Here is a 16,836-nt window from a genome sequence, read left to right as displayed (position 1 = left end):
AGCGGTACTCTATATACCTTGCTTTGCAAACCATATTTCTAGCCGTTTTTCGTCGCATCCCGACCACAATACCATATGTCTGTCGACGCCGGGCCAAGCTCCATAAGTATGGATACATTTGTTACTCTTTAGATGCTTCAAAGATCGTCCTGTCAAAAAAGAGAAAATATATAGAGAGGGAGAGAAAAAAAGATAGAGACACACTTGTATTTTTCGATCGGAAATATCTCAAGGAGACGACGAGAACTCGTACTAAAATGGATCAAATCAGTATCTGAGTACCTGCACATCTACTATATTTGTATTTACATTTGTATATAACTTTCACAATGAAGGTGTTTAAGCAAAGAAATGATGTATGTTGTGAAGACGATGAATTAATTCCGGGTATCACTTTCGCAAAAAGGCTGAATGATGCATTTTCTGAGCCCCCTTACTGAAGACATTCACGGTACTTCACGAGGGAAAAGCGCTACATTGTAAATAAATCTTACCTGATGTTCGCTCAAATTTTGAATCTTCAACTTTACAAGTACTGCTTACAACAATCTTCGCACCATTACCATCGCCGCCATTCTCAGGACAGACCATCTTCCCACTGCAACTATGACGTAAAACTCCATCGGCATCAAGCGTGAACTGAAAGTGACTTTCCGTGCATTGACCTGGTTTGTATATCAGACGGTCGTTGTCATTTGGCGAGCAAGACTGACTTAATGGAGTGAGACAAAGATCAAGACCATAGGACTTTAGAGGTGTTGGAGCAGTTGGACCAACTGTAGAAAACAAAGGCAATTAATTTATAGCTTGATTTTTTAGAGTGCCATAAGATTGCCAGAAATCCATAAACATAACGCCAAATTAAAAACAAGGTTTTATAAAACCATATCATTGGCGTGTTAGCTGCTAAATTATTGAGGTCCCTGCGCATACACAGCGTCAGATCTCAGCAAGTTTATCATGAACAACTGTCAACAAACAATCAAGTTTGTATTTTTCCTCAAAATCACTCTTGATATTTGATACTTGATATTTGCGGAGTGGATTATTTACGAGTGTAGCCTTAACACGAGTTTTTATGGTGACATGATCTCAGCGATTGATAAAATTCGTATTTTTTCTAATATTGCTTAAATTTCTCAAAGGTTTTAGAAGCACTAACTTTTAGGTCAAAATTTCTGATTGAAGTTACTGAATTTTTTTTATTGACCCTTATTGATAAACAGTTTCTTAACTTGGCTCTTAATTTTCGAATTGTTTCAACTTTGAGTACAAACTTGCTTCTCTGGTCCCATCATCTAGGAATTTTTACATTCTTTATTTGGACTATCCGGAATCTGTATTATGTGCGCTATTAAGCCCAGTTCTTGCGAGTCTGGTTAACCGAGGCTCTACTGTAGTACTTCCCCTACCACATCTCAGAAATTCTTTGAAATCAAACATTTGGAAACAGAACACCTTTGCCGTCTCAACCTTTTAACTCCCATGAGTGACCAAGAGAGAATTTCCCCTTACAACATCAATACAAGTGATGAGGGTAAAGTAATATGTCAATCATGGGATTGTTGGTTGATTCAATACCAAATTCAACAAACTAACAACATAAGAATTGCATGACAGACAGTAATTAAAACTACTAATAAGACCTTGGGTATGAAAGGTTTGGATAACTTATAAATCAATTAATTATTGCTCAATCACTTATCTATAAATTATTATTTTATTTTTTATACACTCCATATTATTTTTCAAAAATTGAGACTGGCGAGGAAAAATAAAAGAAGTCAAAACAATTTTTTCCATTACAGGAAAACAATTAGTTGCTAACAATTGAAATTTAATCTACTTCAAAGCACTGTTAAATCTGTCTATAATAAAGGATGACTCATCATCGTTGAGATCATCTCAAGTGGGAAAGAACTTTCCCTACAGTGCGGCAATGAAATTACATTAAAATTACCCTCATCCGTTGAACATCCCAGAAACTCAGTTCTCAGGCAAGGCCAGCCATTCCAGTACTGAGGATTGATACGAAGATATCGAGCATTGACTCTTGGAGAGAGAGGTCTACTTACCACACTATAATAGTTAGTGTTTCCGAGTATAACCTTTATAAAAATATAATGGTCATCGCATTAATAAGCTGCAATTAATGATCAATGAAATTAACATACATAACATTAATAAAACCATCATTCCATGCCCAGATTAGTAAACCATCACCTCTCACCTCTCCCGTCTCTAAACGTTACTGCAATGAAGAAATTCACTAATGCAGAAATAACACGCTGCTGCACATGCTTCACTCTGTAACCCTTTACTTCCCAACATCAGCATTCATTAATTCTCCATTCTTTTACATTTTTTGATGTTTGGACAAGAATAATTTTTTAACAATCGCGAACGTAATTCATTTCTTTACTCTTGTGACCTTAATGTTTGATTCAGGGAGGATGCTATAAGAAGAATATAGAATCAAGAATTTTAAATCAAGTCAATCTTATGGGTCAAAAGGCTAAGTAGTGGTAAACGCGGGGTTCACTCACTGTTTTGGTCTGATTGCAGGGGTATCCATCAATTATGTATGTATCTCCTGGACACTGTAAAATAAAGCAGAACTCATTTAAAAAATTAACCAAAAAAATCCTCTGCGGACAAACTTGAATATCTTGTCTAATCGCCCCTGCAGGATACAATTGCCGGGTCATTCATAAATGTGGTATGAAAAAGTCCAAAGTTAATGCATTTCTTAGAGCTATACTTACATCGCCAGAATCACCGGTGCAGTATTCTGGAACATCACAATCTGTTTCGACTTCACGGCACAACGATCCTTGTTTCTTAAACTAAAGATAAGTGAGTAAGAGTTTATGACTATTACGTTTACACATGTAACTTGGCACTCATTTAAAATAATTTGGAGAAACTCTTTTCCTCAAAGCTTTTATTTTTGCCAAATGTCGAAAAGATAGTGGTCCCTCTGATCACAACAAACCGTGTTGTTATAGCCTAGTAACCGCGCCTCACTCTCAATCTCAATCTCAATCTCGTGAGTCTTTCTGATCGCTTCACGCAAAGACGAAAAACAAACCACAAAGAAAAACCAAAAATATTATTATTTAACCCTGAAACATTTTATAAATTCTTTTCAATTAAAAAAATTGTATTTTATGACTATAATATTATGCCCAAAATTCAACCAGCATAATTTATCTGGCCCTAGTTCCGGGGGAATGTTTCTTCTGGAAACAAAAAAGCAAAAAAAAACCAAAAAGCGAAAAAAAGAGGTTTCATTTTCGCTTGAAATTCCCGGCTCCTCCTGTCCCTGTATCATTTGCGTCCTTGAATCAACCGAGCGAAGTTCCACAGGCGGGCAGATTTGGGTGAAAAGGAATTCTAAACTATTTAAGTTCCCTACAACCAATGGTGTGTACTCTCAGAGAATTTACATTAAAATTCAATCAGAAATCATTATATCTAATGCAGTCAAAACTGACAGCTTCCTAGAAAAAATTGAATTGATTTTGAGCTTATACTGCATTACATTATTTACCAGGCAGTTTTCGCAGCATGAATGATGTAGGTCACTGCACTGTGATTCCCTTTTGAGAACACACTTGTAGGGTTGACAACAGGGATCTTTTAACTCACACATCTGAGGAAAATAATGAATCTTTCCTTATTCATCGAAAAAAAACTTTGACTTTTTTTGTGTCGATTTAGAACTTTAATTAACTAACTTTAATTAACGTTCGTAAGTCAAAACTCTTGGACTGTATAATAGTAATTAGCTGAATTGAACTAAACTGAATTTAGTAAATCAGAAACTAAGAGTCGGAGCTTAAGGCTGGGCGAAGACGAATTTATTGTTAGATTCGTTACCTTATTGCGTGAAAAGATTACTGTTATCGAGTTCTTTCAATGATGATCTTTTTTAGCTACATTCGTCAAAAACAAACCATCTTACGATCCGTTTTCAGACAGGCGGGATCATATTAACTAAGTTAGACTTATTCTAATGACTTGAAATATAGGAATTGACCTGACATTGACTGAATTGTCTTTAAATTATATTTCAACCTTACTCATGTAACAGTATAGTCTCCAGTTTAAGCCTTAAGCGCGGCTCTTCATCGTTATTAGAGCCAAAAGTATCACCACTTCTCGTTATTTCCAAAATTCGTTCATTAAATAATATTCGAGAGACATCTAAAAAGAATTAGAACTTTTAAAAGTGTTTTTTACCAATTTTTCCAAAATCGTTGTCCTTTGCTCCCTCTTTTTTATTATTTTATTTTATTTTTTCATTGTAATCGCTATCATCCTTACATTACATAGAAAATGACCAAGGAAAACAAAATAGAAAAATCAAAGCAATGAAAAATAAATTATAAAAATGTAACTTAACAAACCTCAGGAGTGCCACAGTCACATTCTTCTCCTTCTTCGCGAATTCCATTTCCACAATAACCGTTAGCAGACTTGAAAAACAGAATATCAAACGAAACTGAAAGTCATCTTTCTATGTATTGATTACGCAGTGAAGTTATTGCATGTCAATAGGTAATGGCGAATCAATCTTTTTATATTGTTTTATCTAGAACAAGTTTTAGTTGGATAGATACACTTTACAGCTGCGTAGATTTGGTGAAAAATGGCAAACACTGACGGGGTATAATGTCACCTAAATACCTCTGACACCAACAAACCTCTTGACTTAACGCTGTGTATGTTTCAAGGCTGAAGTTTGGTTAATATAACATTTGATCGCTCTATTACTTTGGTAAATACTCGTTCTTGAAATCAAAATGTTTACCTTGTACGATGGCACGTTATATAAGCACCAGTCATTCAGTTTTTGAAGCTGAGTCAAACTGCAGTTAGAAAATCCTGCAACTCTGGTCCTGCAAGCCAAATTGTATATCTCTGTGATTAGCCCGAAAAACTTGCAACGACCTTTTTAGCACACATCAACCTTACCAATCCCAATACACGAATGGAGGAATTAATTACGTTTGAGTTCCTTGCTATTTTTGCTCAATGTGATTCGTGGTACTTCTTACGACGATGGGATTTTTTTGAAATCGCCATTCTTTTCCTATCACGTGATTGTTCGTCTATGTCAAAGTAACCCCTTACTGACGAGGTAAGAATGGTGTTAGTAACTTTGCAATGTTTGCCTCAAGATGGCTGCTTGTGGTTTACAGTTTGGTTTTGGTTCTGGAACACCCAATCAAAAGATTTTGGAATGAGTCATGTAACTTGCCGAAGACGCCTGTTTTATTCCAAATGCATTTGCTTACGGTTTTTCACCATGTACTACCGAATTTATCTGTGGCCAATGATCAAAACAATGACCAGAGAAATTAAAAGTATTGTTGACTGAACACTCGTCGCATGTTTCGAAATAGCATGCACGTATTCATGCTAATAATATACAGGGAAAAAAAACGCGCTTTTGATCGGTCGAAAACGAGTGCATATTCATCTACATCTAGTGCAAAGTTGTATTACAAATATTAGAGAAAAAAACATACTTGTGACCGCCCATGATGCAACCCCTTGGGGTCAAACACTTACAGCTTCCTGAGAAAAGAACAAATTATTTTCGATAACTTATCGAAAAGTGCAGACAATCTTGTGAATAACCACTTAGTTGTAAATTCATTTATGGGTTTGCACTACGGAATTTTATCAGATAATACGTTACAATAAGCAAATAAAAGAAAACCCAACCAAAAGAGGATGTGTTTGACCTGGTAAATGCGTTTTTCAAAATTAGGTATAATAATTAGACTAACAATGTTCTTTGCTCTCTACAGGCTAAACAACACTGGTAATTTGTAAATTTGTGAAAATATAAAATTTGTGTAAAAATAGATTATTAATCAAATAAATGAATGGATAAAGACAACAACAAATAAAGGATTAAGTAAATTCAAGTTTTTTTTTTCCTGTGAATAATACAGAGAACTCTTAGTGTAATCATGGAGTGCAATCTCGTGTTTCCTGAGATCGAATACGGAACTCAGTCACATGGGGTCTATTACTACCTGTGTCATGGCTGAATCCAAAGTTGTGACCCATTTCATGAGCAACAGTCACGTAAGGGCCAATGATACTTCCATAGTCCCACTAGAATAGTAAAGTTGAACAACTGGTGTCAGTTTAAGACAAACAGCAGCTAACAAAACTATTTGGCCTCTTTAAAATGATTCTCCTTAAAAAGATTGTTTTTTTTTTCTTCCTTTGTTCGTTTTTATTGTTTTATAGAGGGTTTTTACGTGTGCTATAATGCTTACGCGCATTATGTAAAATTTTAATTTATGCCATAAGTGCAAATTGATTCCACTAACTTTGTTTTGATAACAAAACCCGAATAAGCAAACATGTAATGCCGTTTTTGTTGAGGTATTTGCTATCCAGGTTGAAAGGGTAGTCTTTCCTATGATTTTCGTTCATATTTGTTGACAAACAGTGTGGCAATTTTTAATTTTTTTTCCTTTTTTTTCTAGCTTACTTTATTAACACCACTTGAAACAGAGCCACACATCGCCATCACGAATGCCATGCCAGCACAGTCAGACCAGCTCCAGTCGCTGAAACCAAAAAGAAGAGGACAACTCGAAGCAGCTCCTCTACTGAATAACGATAAATTTTTATAAGCTACGTAAAAATAATCCGATTTTTTTTGTGGCCTGAAAGACCATATAATTTTATTTCCTACTGTATTGAATTAGACTCGTTAATTGTAGCTTGTGCGTTTTAGGCCTTTAAAAGTAGCGGCTCAGTTTTTTAAAGTTACTTTAAAAAAAACTCATCCTTTTTGCATCCAAGAAATTGTCTTTGGTTTACTAACTTATTATAACCATGGCAACCGTATTAAGTAATTTGGTTTAATAGTTAGCCTCGGGCTGTGTAAATTTATTTGCTTTATATAAAAAAGATTATACTCGGCTGCAATTACAGTAATTTTTTAAACGCTGCGTGCTTCAGTTTTCCTTTTTTTCAAACATGTCAGGAGATTTTAAGAAACCTCAGGACAGATATTAAAATCAGCATGCTGGATATTTGTCAAATCCATGCCTTGATCAATTGATTAGACTAAATCATTTTGGGATTTTTTTCTTAAGTCTTTTTTCGTCAATTAGAAAACGTTTTGTCATCTATACATAACTGGAGGTACTCCAGATCTTTATCAGAGAAGAAGCCGGGGTAGGTCGAGGAAGTGACCGTGGTTGACGACAAGTTTACACATGATCACATTTAAGTCAATAAAATCAATTAATACAAGTAATCATTGTCTTTGAAACGAACATCTTGATCAATGTACTTTTTAATTCGCAAGAAACTCCCTCAATAGTGACTTTTTTAATCCCTAAGTCGTTTGGAATCTTTGACTTAAAAGGAACTGAGGGTTTCTTACCTCAATAATTGGGCGTTGTCATGAGGAATTGTTTTTTCCAATATTTCTTTTCGATACGTGTTAAAGCGACTAAGGTCGGCTCCTCCTTTCTTTTGACGTTCAAAAGCTTCGCCATTCGTCCAAATTTCCAGCCCCTTTACCACGACCCTGATATTTATTCGCTGATAAATCTGAATGAGGAAAATTAATCAGGACATGCTAGACATTCCGCTAAGCTGATTCGATTGATGCTGTTCTCCCCCAAGGACGAGGGGAATGGCTTTATATTCCAGAAGAAGAATATTGACTCAGGGTAAGTAAATAGAGCTTCAGTGAATCTAACATCCTGATCTTCGAAGAGTGAGTCACTCTAAAAAAGAAATAGCAGACCTGTACCATAACTAAATGGGAAGCCACTTTCTCAATCAACTGGAAAGCCCTTTTTTTTATGATTTTTAACTACCATACTTTCAGACGTGTGGTAACTGCTAAAAAAAAAGAAGCTTGCACCTTTTTCGGTTCCTTCCCTCCTCACCCCTCTCCCCCTCTTCACTGCCCCCCCCCCCCCTTCATTCTATCATTGAAAGACTATGTCTATATTGGAATCTCTGCTTTTAAAACTGTATACTCACGGCATCAACAGCATTTGCCAGTGTTATAACGCGATCTTTAATGACATCGGTGTCATTATTGTATTTCAGGTACTGAAAAATAAAAATCGAAAAGCCCTTAGTAAATTCTGCATCTGATGCAGAAGAATTAAACATTTAAACCAGGTTTTAACCGTGAAACTCCAAGGATACTTCTCATTAAAGTATCATTACACATTAAACATCTTTCTGAAAAGGTTCTGATATTTCTAATTCATTAGGAATGTTATGATGAAACTCCCACTTTCGTATGTCAAAGGAGTGTTTACAACCATAACAGTATGAAAAAAACAAGGCAAGGAGATGAAAAACACTTGGCTGTGTGATAGTTTCATCGTGTTAACTCTTAAGAGACACTAACAGCTATTTTCTCTCTGCAGTTTTAATCTTCAAAGTCGTGAGTACAAAGGAAATTATCGTTCTTTTAAAAACTTCGTGATAATTTATCTTTTGTAGGACCATAGGAAATGTATAGGAAACAGTATGAACTAACACCTAATTGTCTCAAGTAGTAAATGCTAGAAAATTTATGGCAGCTGGAGGATATATTTCGACCAGACAATTTGGAGTCGAAATGGTTATCATCCTTTACTTACCATTCCAAAATCAACAACCATAAGCACTTCATTGTATCGTGTCTCGCTTGTTGTCAGAAATGGTTTGTAGAATTCATCAATGTCACCCAAAACGCTTCTTCTTACCTATTAGTAAAATGAAAACGCAGAAAACACTTAATCTAATTTTAATTTTTCATGCATTTCATCCACTGATTCTTTGCTATACAGAACTTACAGAAATCTAAAACTTAATAATAGGAAAATCATAATCAGCATTTTACCCTAGAAAATGGCGTTGACTTTTCATCTGAATAATGGGAATCTGCGTGAGTTGCTTTGTTCCCTGAGGTAAAGAAAATACGACCAAAAATTCATGTTAGGAACAAGCCTTGCTAAAATGAATACAGCTCTTGAGACTCTTTCATTACAAATAGGAGAAGAACGAGCAAAAGCTTTCCTCTCTATGTCAGAATGTGCTTGTGTCTTTACAGTTAGGACTGTGCAAAATCCTGGTTGAAGGCACATTTGACTCTTATAACATATGTCATCAACTTTACGTAGAGTGCCCGAGGGCATGTAGGAACATGTGAGAGTGCTGTTCAAATCAGAGAAATCTTTTACCTATGGCCGCAGGAAACTGACATTGATGTTCCTCAAAATTGATTTAAACGTCGATCAACGTTATTAGAATATGAATGCTTTTTGGGTGAGCTCAACCTTTTTTTTTATTACATTTCTCATTCCATTTATAACCCTACCGCAGTTATTACGAATTCGAGTGGCTTCGTCTTGCCTCGCCCAGACCACTTTGTGGGCCCCAGTTTCCTAAAAAGAAGTTTGATCACAAATAGAATCACTGATCGAAGTTTTGTCCTCTATCTTTAAATCACAAATGAGAATCAATTGTAAAATTCACTTTTTTAAGTTTCATTAGATTAAAATCTAAATTCCAATAACAAGACTTACTCTTTTTCCCGACTCGGGTGTTATATAAAATGTATCTTCACCATCATCTATGAGCCCTCTGTCAAAAGAAATTATAAGATGTTTTCTTCATCTACTGTTATACCTGAGTATGACTCATGGTAATTCGAAGCTAGCCGGGAATATCCACGTTTGTAAATTAGTTCCTTTACTCTGGTTTCACTTTAAGTTAGTGGTCTGAATATGATAGTAGAAGTCGTGTGGTTGGATTGTGCGGGTGAGGGCTTAACGTAAGAGTTCTGTCCGCAGTTTTAATAGAATCCGAGGATTAAAAAAAGAACTTCTTTTCTCTCCGGCCCTTAGGGAAATGTTTGTGAAACATCCGCTACTTTATCCAACTCTCCAAACCATAGAAGTGCAAACTCTGATCAAAATCTCGAAACGGCTATTTTCGGTTTGCAGTTGTACTCGTAACTTCTTCATGTCTCACAAGGGAAATAATTTGTACTTTCTTACGGAAAAAAAATTACTCTTCCTTCATCCTTCATGATCAGCTGCTTGTGTGTTCTTTCAACGCAAGAACTTCTTTAGACTTTTCTCGTGCACTTTGACAACCTATGCGTAAGCCATCATCATAAGCAATTGAATCTGTTGTGACATCGACCACAGTCCTTCAAAGACCACCCTCCAATGATCGTACTTTCCCATTGTTTTACTGGTTTGTCTTTACTCTTGAGTGACTCACACAGCAACCTAAGCTAGTTTTCGAGGCATCGCTCCCAGATTTTCATTCATGAATGTAACTTTAATTAAAAGTAATTGATGATATCTTCTCGAAACTTAAAAGAAAATATCTATAAATAGTAAAAATACCTCAGTCCTGAGCAAGTATTTAGTACAACGGTTGAATCTTTCGAGCCCCGGATGGACCCTTGATAGTGGCAATGATCAGAACCCTCCTGAAAAAGATCGGGAAAAGAAGAAAAAAGACACTGAGGGAAAAAATATCAATGAGCGAAGTACGTAACAACTTAAACGTGGACGAAAAAATAAGTCCTTGTGTCCATAATAGATTGCGTTTGCAGTTCTCTTGTGATAAACGGCTCTCCATTCTTGAAAGAACAGCGTGACGATCTTTTTGGTAAGATAGTTGCAAACTGTTTAAACTTTAAACCCTTTGGCACCTCGTAAGGATGCCAAATTGTTTAGTTAGTATTGCCAAAGTAATCTTTCTTTACATGGCAATGCTAAAGAGATGCTAGTGGCATGTTTGTGATGAGAGATAATATGAAGACTTTTCAAACAATTTCCCAGCAAATCACCTCTTGAATCACTTCTGAACCATTGCTAGCAAACGTGCGAACGGCAAATGATGGAGAAATAAGTTCTCTGCGGGATAATTAAAGCAAAAAAAAAGTAATAGGGAAATCCTTTTCATAAAGAAACTGATAAATTAACAATCATCATAAAAATAACAATAACGACAGTATTTGTGCGCATTTGTGACCATAGTTGTAACTTACAGAAAATAATCAAGTTTCTTATTCAACGCCCAGTTGTTTGAAGGTCGATGACCCATTATTAAATCTAAATCCAGGTTTCTGTATTTCTTTTTTCGTATGCCTTTTTGGGGAAAAGTTCTCTCTTCTTTTTGGAGCATCCAATAATCAAATTTTGGACAAAGAGAATAAGACCGAATTCTCTCTTATAGCTTTCAGATCTCGAACCAGATTTTACACTAACCCTGGGTTATCTTAACCCAGCTTTGAAAAAACCGGCCCTGGGCTTTAGTGAGATTAGAGAACTGTAGAAAAGCATTGGATGAAACAGGGACAACAAAATCATTATCAGGCTTTAGCAGCAGTTATATGATGAAATGGAACATACTTATTTCTCTTCACATCTAGGGTCCAGTCCTTGTCAAAGGCAGTCAACCGGTAAGAGGCATCATCCACGTGACCTCCCTAAAATAACGTAGTATCGTCATCCGGTGTCCACCTCACAAGTGTTAATTAACATTTGATCATCTTGGTCGTCGAGGTTAGTACATTCGAGGATAGTGCGTTCCGAAGAACGCCCAAAGGACTTTAAAGCAATAGGTAGTTCCGCTCGGCCAGAATCTTATGAACTCTCTGATTAGTCAATTTTTTTTGTTGGCATCAATTATAAACAACGTTTTATGAAATAAACTCCGGTCAAACAGAACTAAAAATCCTGAGTTCCTGAATTTTGCTTGGCCATATAATTGGCAGAAAAGTTTTTGAACAATATCGTTTCCATGTATCTTAAATGTTTAGCAGGAGCAGTTTTTCTATTCTTTTATTCGTTAAACTAGGTATCATCAGATCTGAACGCGTTTGATTTCCACCCTTCTCGCAGAGAATTAAAAAAGTATTATTAAGATAACGTTCAAATGACTGTCAAAGCATTTATATTCAAAAGACCTTTTCAGATGTTGATAAATCCCTTTTTTCCAGCCTACCATCAACGCGTTCCGGGAAAGTGATGTCATATTCTTTTGGATAAGCCCCGTCTGCAATTACAAACTGTCTTTTGTTAACCTTTTCACTGCCGAGCGATAAATATCAACTCTTTGCAGTATTTGCCATCATACATTTCCTATAGGTTTGTCCATGAGAGATTATGGTCAAACCATTGAAACAGTGTTTGTTTCTTCTCATCACCTTTCTGCTTGCATATATTTGATAATTCAAAGGAAAATTAGCACTTGGTCGTTCTTGGGAGTGAAAGAGCAAGAGAATTTTAAAAGTCAAGTCAAGTTTGAAGCATAAGAAAACCGCAAAACGTTATGATAGCATCAGTATATCATTGTCAAATCATAATAATTATAAAGATGGAAAAAAAGAAATGACAATATATGGAAGTAGACTGCCAGAGACCAATAGTTCCACGCAGTTTATTTAAAACGATAAGTGATGTTGTGGCCAGTAATAAAAAATATGGTTTCTTGCCTAGGGTTATTACATCCGCATGTTAGTAGGACAAACAAAAATTTGGAAAGATTTTCATAAAGTCATATACTTTTCTAAAACAACAAAGTCGTAGTTCCAAAGTCACTTCATTGTTTTAGCCATTGTTTTTTTTTTAATTAAAGAACTATAACCAGAATGAAGTATGAGGTTGGGCGGAAATCTTGTCAAACATTTTTGTTCGAATGGAGTCTGTTTTAGGGTTAAGCTTCGATTTTTATCCGAAAAGCAAAAGTGTTTGTTTGAGTCACCATCGTGGGTGTTTAATTAACCGAACACATTTCTTAATCTGCATAAAACTGTTTCACCTTGGCTCTCTTTTGTTACCTGAATTTTTATTTTGTTGTTTTTTTTAATTTGTGATAATTTTTTCGTTTGACATGCTTGCAAATGACATCATGATACTATCGAAACGCGTAACTATATGTAAACTGCTTACAAAGTCAAAACAAATGCAAAATATAAATTAATCAAAAGATTTTTAAATGACTGTAAATATTTGAAAATCATGTGCGTGAACTGCGGATAAAGAAGTGAACATGAAAGCGATCTTTACAAGTAATGAACACTACTTAAACAGTAGTGAAAATAAATATGTTAGTTCTAAAATCAACCCGTAAAGGGATGAATAAACGACTGTGAATAAATGTATAATAAAAACCCAGCAAAGACAGATCTATTTCTCAACGTGTCGGCTTCATTAACATTATCGCTATTGTCCAGGGTAAATTTAAAAAACAACAAGTGACTATTTAATAAGGTGAAGAAGTTTAAATATCCCCGTAGAAGACGTAAATAAAAGTCATACAATTGGCGCTAGCAGAGGTCTGTTTCGATTTTGCCCATGAATAGCGCATGCCTTACAAGGAAGATAAATTTTTCTTGGTTTTTAAAGCTAAGGAAATTGATTTAAAGGGTGAAAGTGTGTTTGATCATCATGTGTAAAAAATATCAAGGGGACAAGTTTCTAAAAAAACTGTGATACTGCGTCAGTGGAGAATATCACAAGAAAATTTTGCGTAACGCTCGAAACTTCAGCTTTGAAATTCTTTACGATGGTCAACTCAAGTTATCAACCTAGTTGATAAAACCAAAATTATTTTGTTCAAAATATCCGTTAATTACATGCTTACCTGTAAACTGGAGGCTTGCGTAGAGCAAGAGTAACCTTAGAGTGCAGATGATAAACGAATCGAGCTCTTTCACCAGCAGCATCCTCCCTTATCTAACGTTAAATCTACGTTTCAACAAAGTAAATACGCTTTATTAAGTTTGTTATTAAATGGCACAGCCAATGAGAAGCTGGTATAACTTATTATTATTTATTACTTATTATAAGATATCATTTCCAACTGAGATAATAGGTTGTCGCCGAGCTATTGTCGACTTATTGTCGACTTTGTCACTGCTCCATTGGTTTAATTATTCATTTTCAAGATGGTTAAAGTGGACTTTAACTGAGGCCTATATTAAAAAAAACACATTCGGCAATGAAATTCTCAGCTATTTCATGAAAACTCTGTTTGAGACTATAAACTATAAGAGTTGATTAAAAGTTTTTTTTTTTTTCAATGAAGAGACCTCAAACCTCAGTTTCATTACTGATAATAGCAGTAACCATAAAAAGGCAATTAACTGAACAGTTATAAAGAGGTGATTACATTGTTTTTTCTTTAATTCTAAATTGCCTTGAGTGAAATTAAATGAAAGCCTTCACATCCGGAGTCTTACATTAAAATTGAGTAGCAAAAAGAAATTGTTGACGTGAAGGTCCCCAATCGTATACAGTCTTACTTTTCGTGTCACTGTTTCTCTGACCGCTATCAAATGATTGTTATCACCAGATTAGGACATTAATACACTTTGCTAGAAAGTAGAAAATGCAGACATATCAAACAACAGGGTATTTCCTCTATTAATAGCTCTTTTATTAGCATTTAAAAATTTTAAGGCCTTAATTAACGTTAATTCTACATTTAAATAAAATAACGTTAAATCTACATTTCAACAAAATAAATACGCTTAATTAAGTTTGTAACTAAATAGTACAACCAATGAGATGCCCGTATAACTTTTAAAGATATCATTTCCAACAAAGATAATAGGCTTTCGCCAAACTATTGTCGACTTATTGTGGACTTTGTCACATTGAATATGTTTAATTATTCAAAAAAAAAAGCATGTACGGCAATGAAATCCTCAGCTATTTCATGAAAACTTTGTTTGAGTCTCAACTAAACTATAATAGTGATAAAAGGTTTTTAACCAGGCAACGAAGAGACCCCAAACCTTAGTTTCATTACTGATAATAGCAGTAACCATAAAAAGGCAATTAACTGAACAGTTATAAAGAGGTGATTACATTGTTTTTTCTTTAATTCTAAATTGCCTTGAGTGAAATTAAATGAAGGCCTTCACATCTGGAGTCTTACATTAAAATTGAGTAGCAAAAAGAAATTGTTGACGTGAAGGTCCCCAATCGTATACAGTCTTACTTTTCGCGTCACTGTTTCTCTGATCGCTATCAAATGATTGTTATCACCAGATTAGGACATTAATACACTTTGCTAGAAAGTAGAAAATGCAGACATATCAAACAACAGGGTATTTCCTCTATTAATAGCTTTTTTATTAGCATTTAAAAATTTTAAGGCCTTAATTAACGTTAATTCTACATTTAAATAAAATAACGTTAAATCTACATTTCAACAAAATAAATACGCTTAATTAAGTTTGTAACTAAATAGTACAACCAATGAGAAGCCCGTATAACTTTTAAAGATATCATTTCCAACAAAGATAATAGGCTTTCGCCAAACTATTGTCGACTTATTGTGGACTTTGTCACATTGAATATGTTTAATTATTCAAAAAAAAAAGCATGTACGGCAATGAAATCCTCAGCTATTTCATGAAAACTTTGTTTGAGTCTCAACTAAACTATAATAGTGATAAAAGGCAACGAAGAGACCCCAAACCTTAGTTTCATTACTGATAATAGCAGTAACCATAAAAAGGCAATTAACTGAACAGTTATAAAGAGGTGATTACATTGTTTTTTCTTTAATTCTAAATTGCCTTGAGTGAAATTAAATGAAGGCCTTCACATCTGGAGTCTTGCATTAAAATTGAGTAGCAAAAAGAAATTGTTGACGTGAAGGTCCCCAATCGTAAAAAAAGCATGTACGGCAATGAAATCCTCAGCTATTTCATGAAAACTTTGTTTGAGTCTCAACTAAATTATAATAGTGATAAAAGGTTTTTAACCAGGCAACGAAGAGGCCCCAAACCTTAGTTTCATCACTGATAATAGCAGTAATCATAAAAAGGCCATTAACTGGACAGTCCTAAAGACGTGATTACATTTTTTTCTTTAATTCTAAATTGCCTTTAGTGACATTAAATGAAGGCCTTCACATCTGGAGTCTTACATTAAAATTGAGTAGCAGAAAGAAATTGTTGACGTGAAGACGTCAAGAAGGAAAAACCAACATTAGTCACCCAGTAATTTACGGAGGATGCCAGGTCCCCAATCGCATACAGTCTTACTCTTCGTGTCACTGTTTCTCTGACCGCTATCAAGCGATTGTTATCACCAGATTGGGAAATTAATGCACTTTGATAGAAAGTAGAAAATGCAGACGAATTAAAGAACAGGGTATTTGCTCTATTATTAGCTCTATTATTAGCATTTAAAAATTTTTAGACCTTTGAGCTTAAATGGCACGAGAAGGGTTGAGAGAAAACCAGCGTATCTACTCAAATATATATTTAGGTATATATTTATATAATGTCCAAGTAAACTCTTGCATAGAATTACTACCTTAGAATAACCTATAAAGAGCTATTCAATTTACTTTACGATGCCAACTTACATAACCAAGAGTGTGAAAGATTTTATCGAATGACAATATTTATGTCCTACCTGCAAACTTTTTTTTCCACAACACAGCCAGTCAAGCTTGCCGTACATGATTCCAAAGTAAAACACAATAATACATAATATTACCAGATCGGTCGAAAGAGATGTTTTTTGTTGATTTAGGTGTTCGAGTGCAGAGTGTGAAAACAAAGATATCTTGCAAAAACGAATTTTTTTTTCCATCTGTGAATGTAGATAGTTTACAATTGCAAGTGAAAACATAGGCTTGATTTCTTTTCGTGTTTTAAATGCAAGTTTGACAAAGACCTTTGAAGAGGTAATTTATCGTCATTGTGAACCTTTACAAAATGAACACCGTTTCATCAACTTCATCTAGGAGCCAACAAACACATCCAAACATGTCAACGATTCTTAAAAAGGTGTAATC

General features: G+C 34.9%; 1 protein-coding gene across 1 annotated transcript in view; it reads right to left on the bottom strand.

Annotated features, from left to right (window-relative positions):
• Positions 1-13,741, bottom strand: part of LOC131783726 (uncharacterized) — a 31,853-nt gene extending 18,112 nt beyond the window's left edge. Inside the window, exons 1-22 of the mRNA XM_066158892.1 lie at positions 13,660-13,741; positions 11,981-12,069; positions 11,424-11,500; positions 10,859-10,925; positions 10,410-10,495; positions 9,579-9,636; positions 9,371-9,437; positions 8,894-8,955; positions 8,652-8,756; positions 8,038-8,109; positions 7,427-7,596; positions 6,521-6,599; positions 6,054-6,135; positions 5,538-5,586; positions 4,817-4,904; positions 4,413-4,481; positions 3,554-3,655; positions 2,766-2,846; positions 2,547-2,600; positions 1,961-2,108; positions 495-776; positions 18-149 (exon numbers count right to left, since the gene is read on the bottom strand). Of these exons, the coding sequence (XP_066014989.1) occupies positions 18-149; positions 495-776; positions 1,961-2,108; positions 2,547-2,600; positions 2,766-2,846; positions 3,554-3,655; positions 4,413-4,481; positions 4,817-4,904; positions 5,538-5,586; positions 6,054-6,135; positions 6,521-6,599; positions 7,427-7,596; positions 8,038-8,109; positions 8,652-8,756; positions 8,894-8,955; positions 9,371-9,437; positions 9,579-9,636; positions 10,410-10,495; positions 10,859-10,925; positions 11,424-11,500; positions 11,981-12,069; positions 13,660-13,741 (2,101 nt within the window). The remainder of the gene's footprint in view (positions 1-17; positions 150-494; positions 777-1,960; positions 2,109-2,546; positions 2,601-2,765; positions 2,847-3,553; positions 3,656-4,412; positions 4,482-4,816; positions 4,905-5,537; positions 5,587-6,053; positions 6,136-6,520; positions 6,600-7,426; positions 7,597-8,037; positions 8,110-8,651; positions 8,757-8,893; positions 8,956-9,370; positions 9,438-9,578; positions 9,637-10,409; positions 10,496-10,858; positions 10,926-11,423; positions 11,501-11,980; positions 12,070-13,659) is intronic.
• Between the last annotated feature and the right edge of the window lie 3,095 nt (positions 13,742-16,836).

The sequence above is a fragment of the Pocillopora verrucosa genome, chromosome 12 (assembly GCF_036669915.1).
Source record: "Pocillopora verrucosa isolate sample1 chromosome 12, ASM3666991v2, whole genome shotgun sequence".
NCBI lineage: Eukaryota > Metazoa > Cnidaria > Anthozoa > Scleractinia > Pocilloporidae > Pocillopora > Pocillopora verrucosa.
This window is presented reverse-complemented; position numbering and strand designations above follow the sequence as displayed.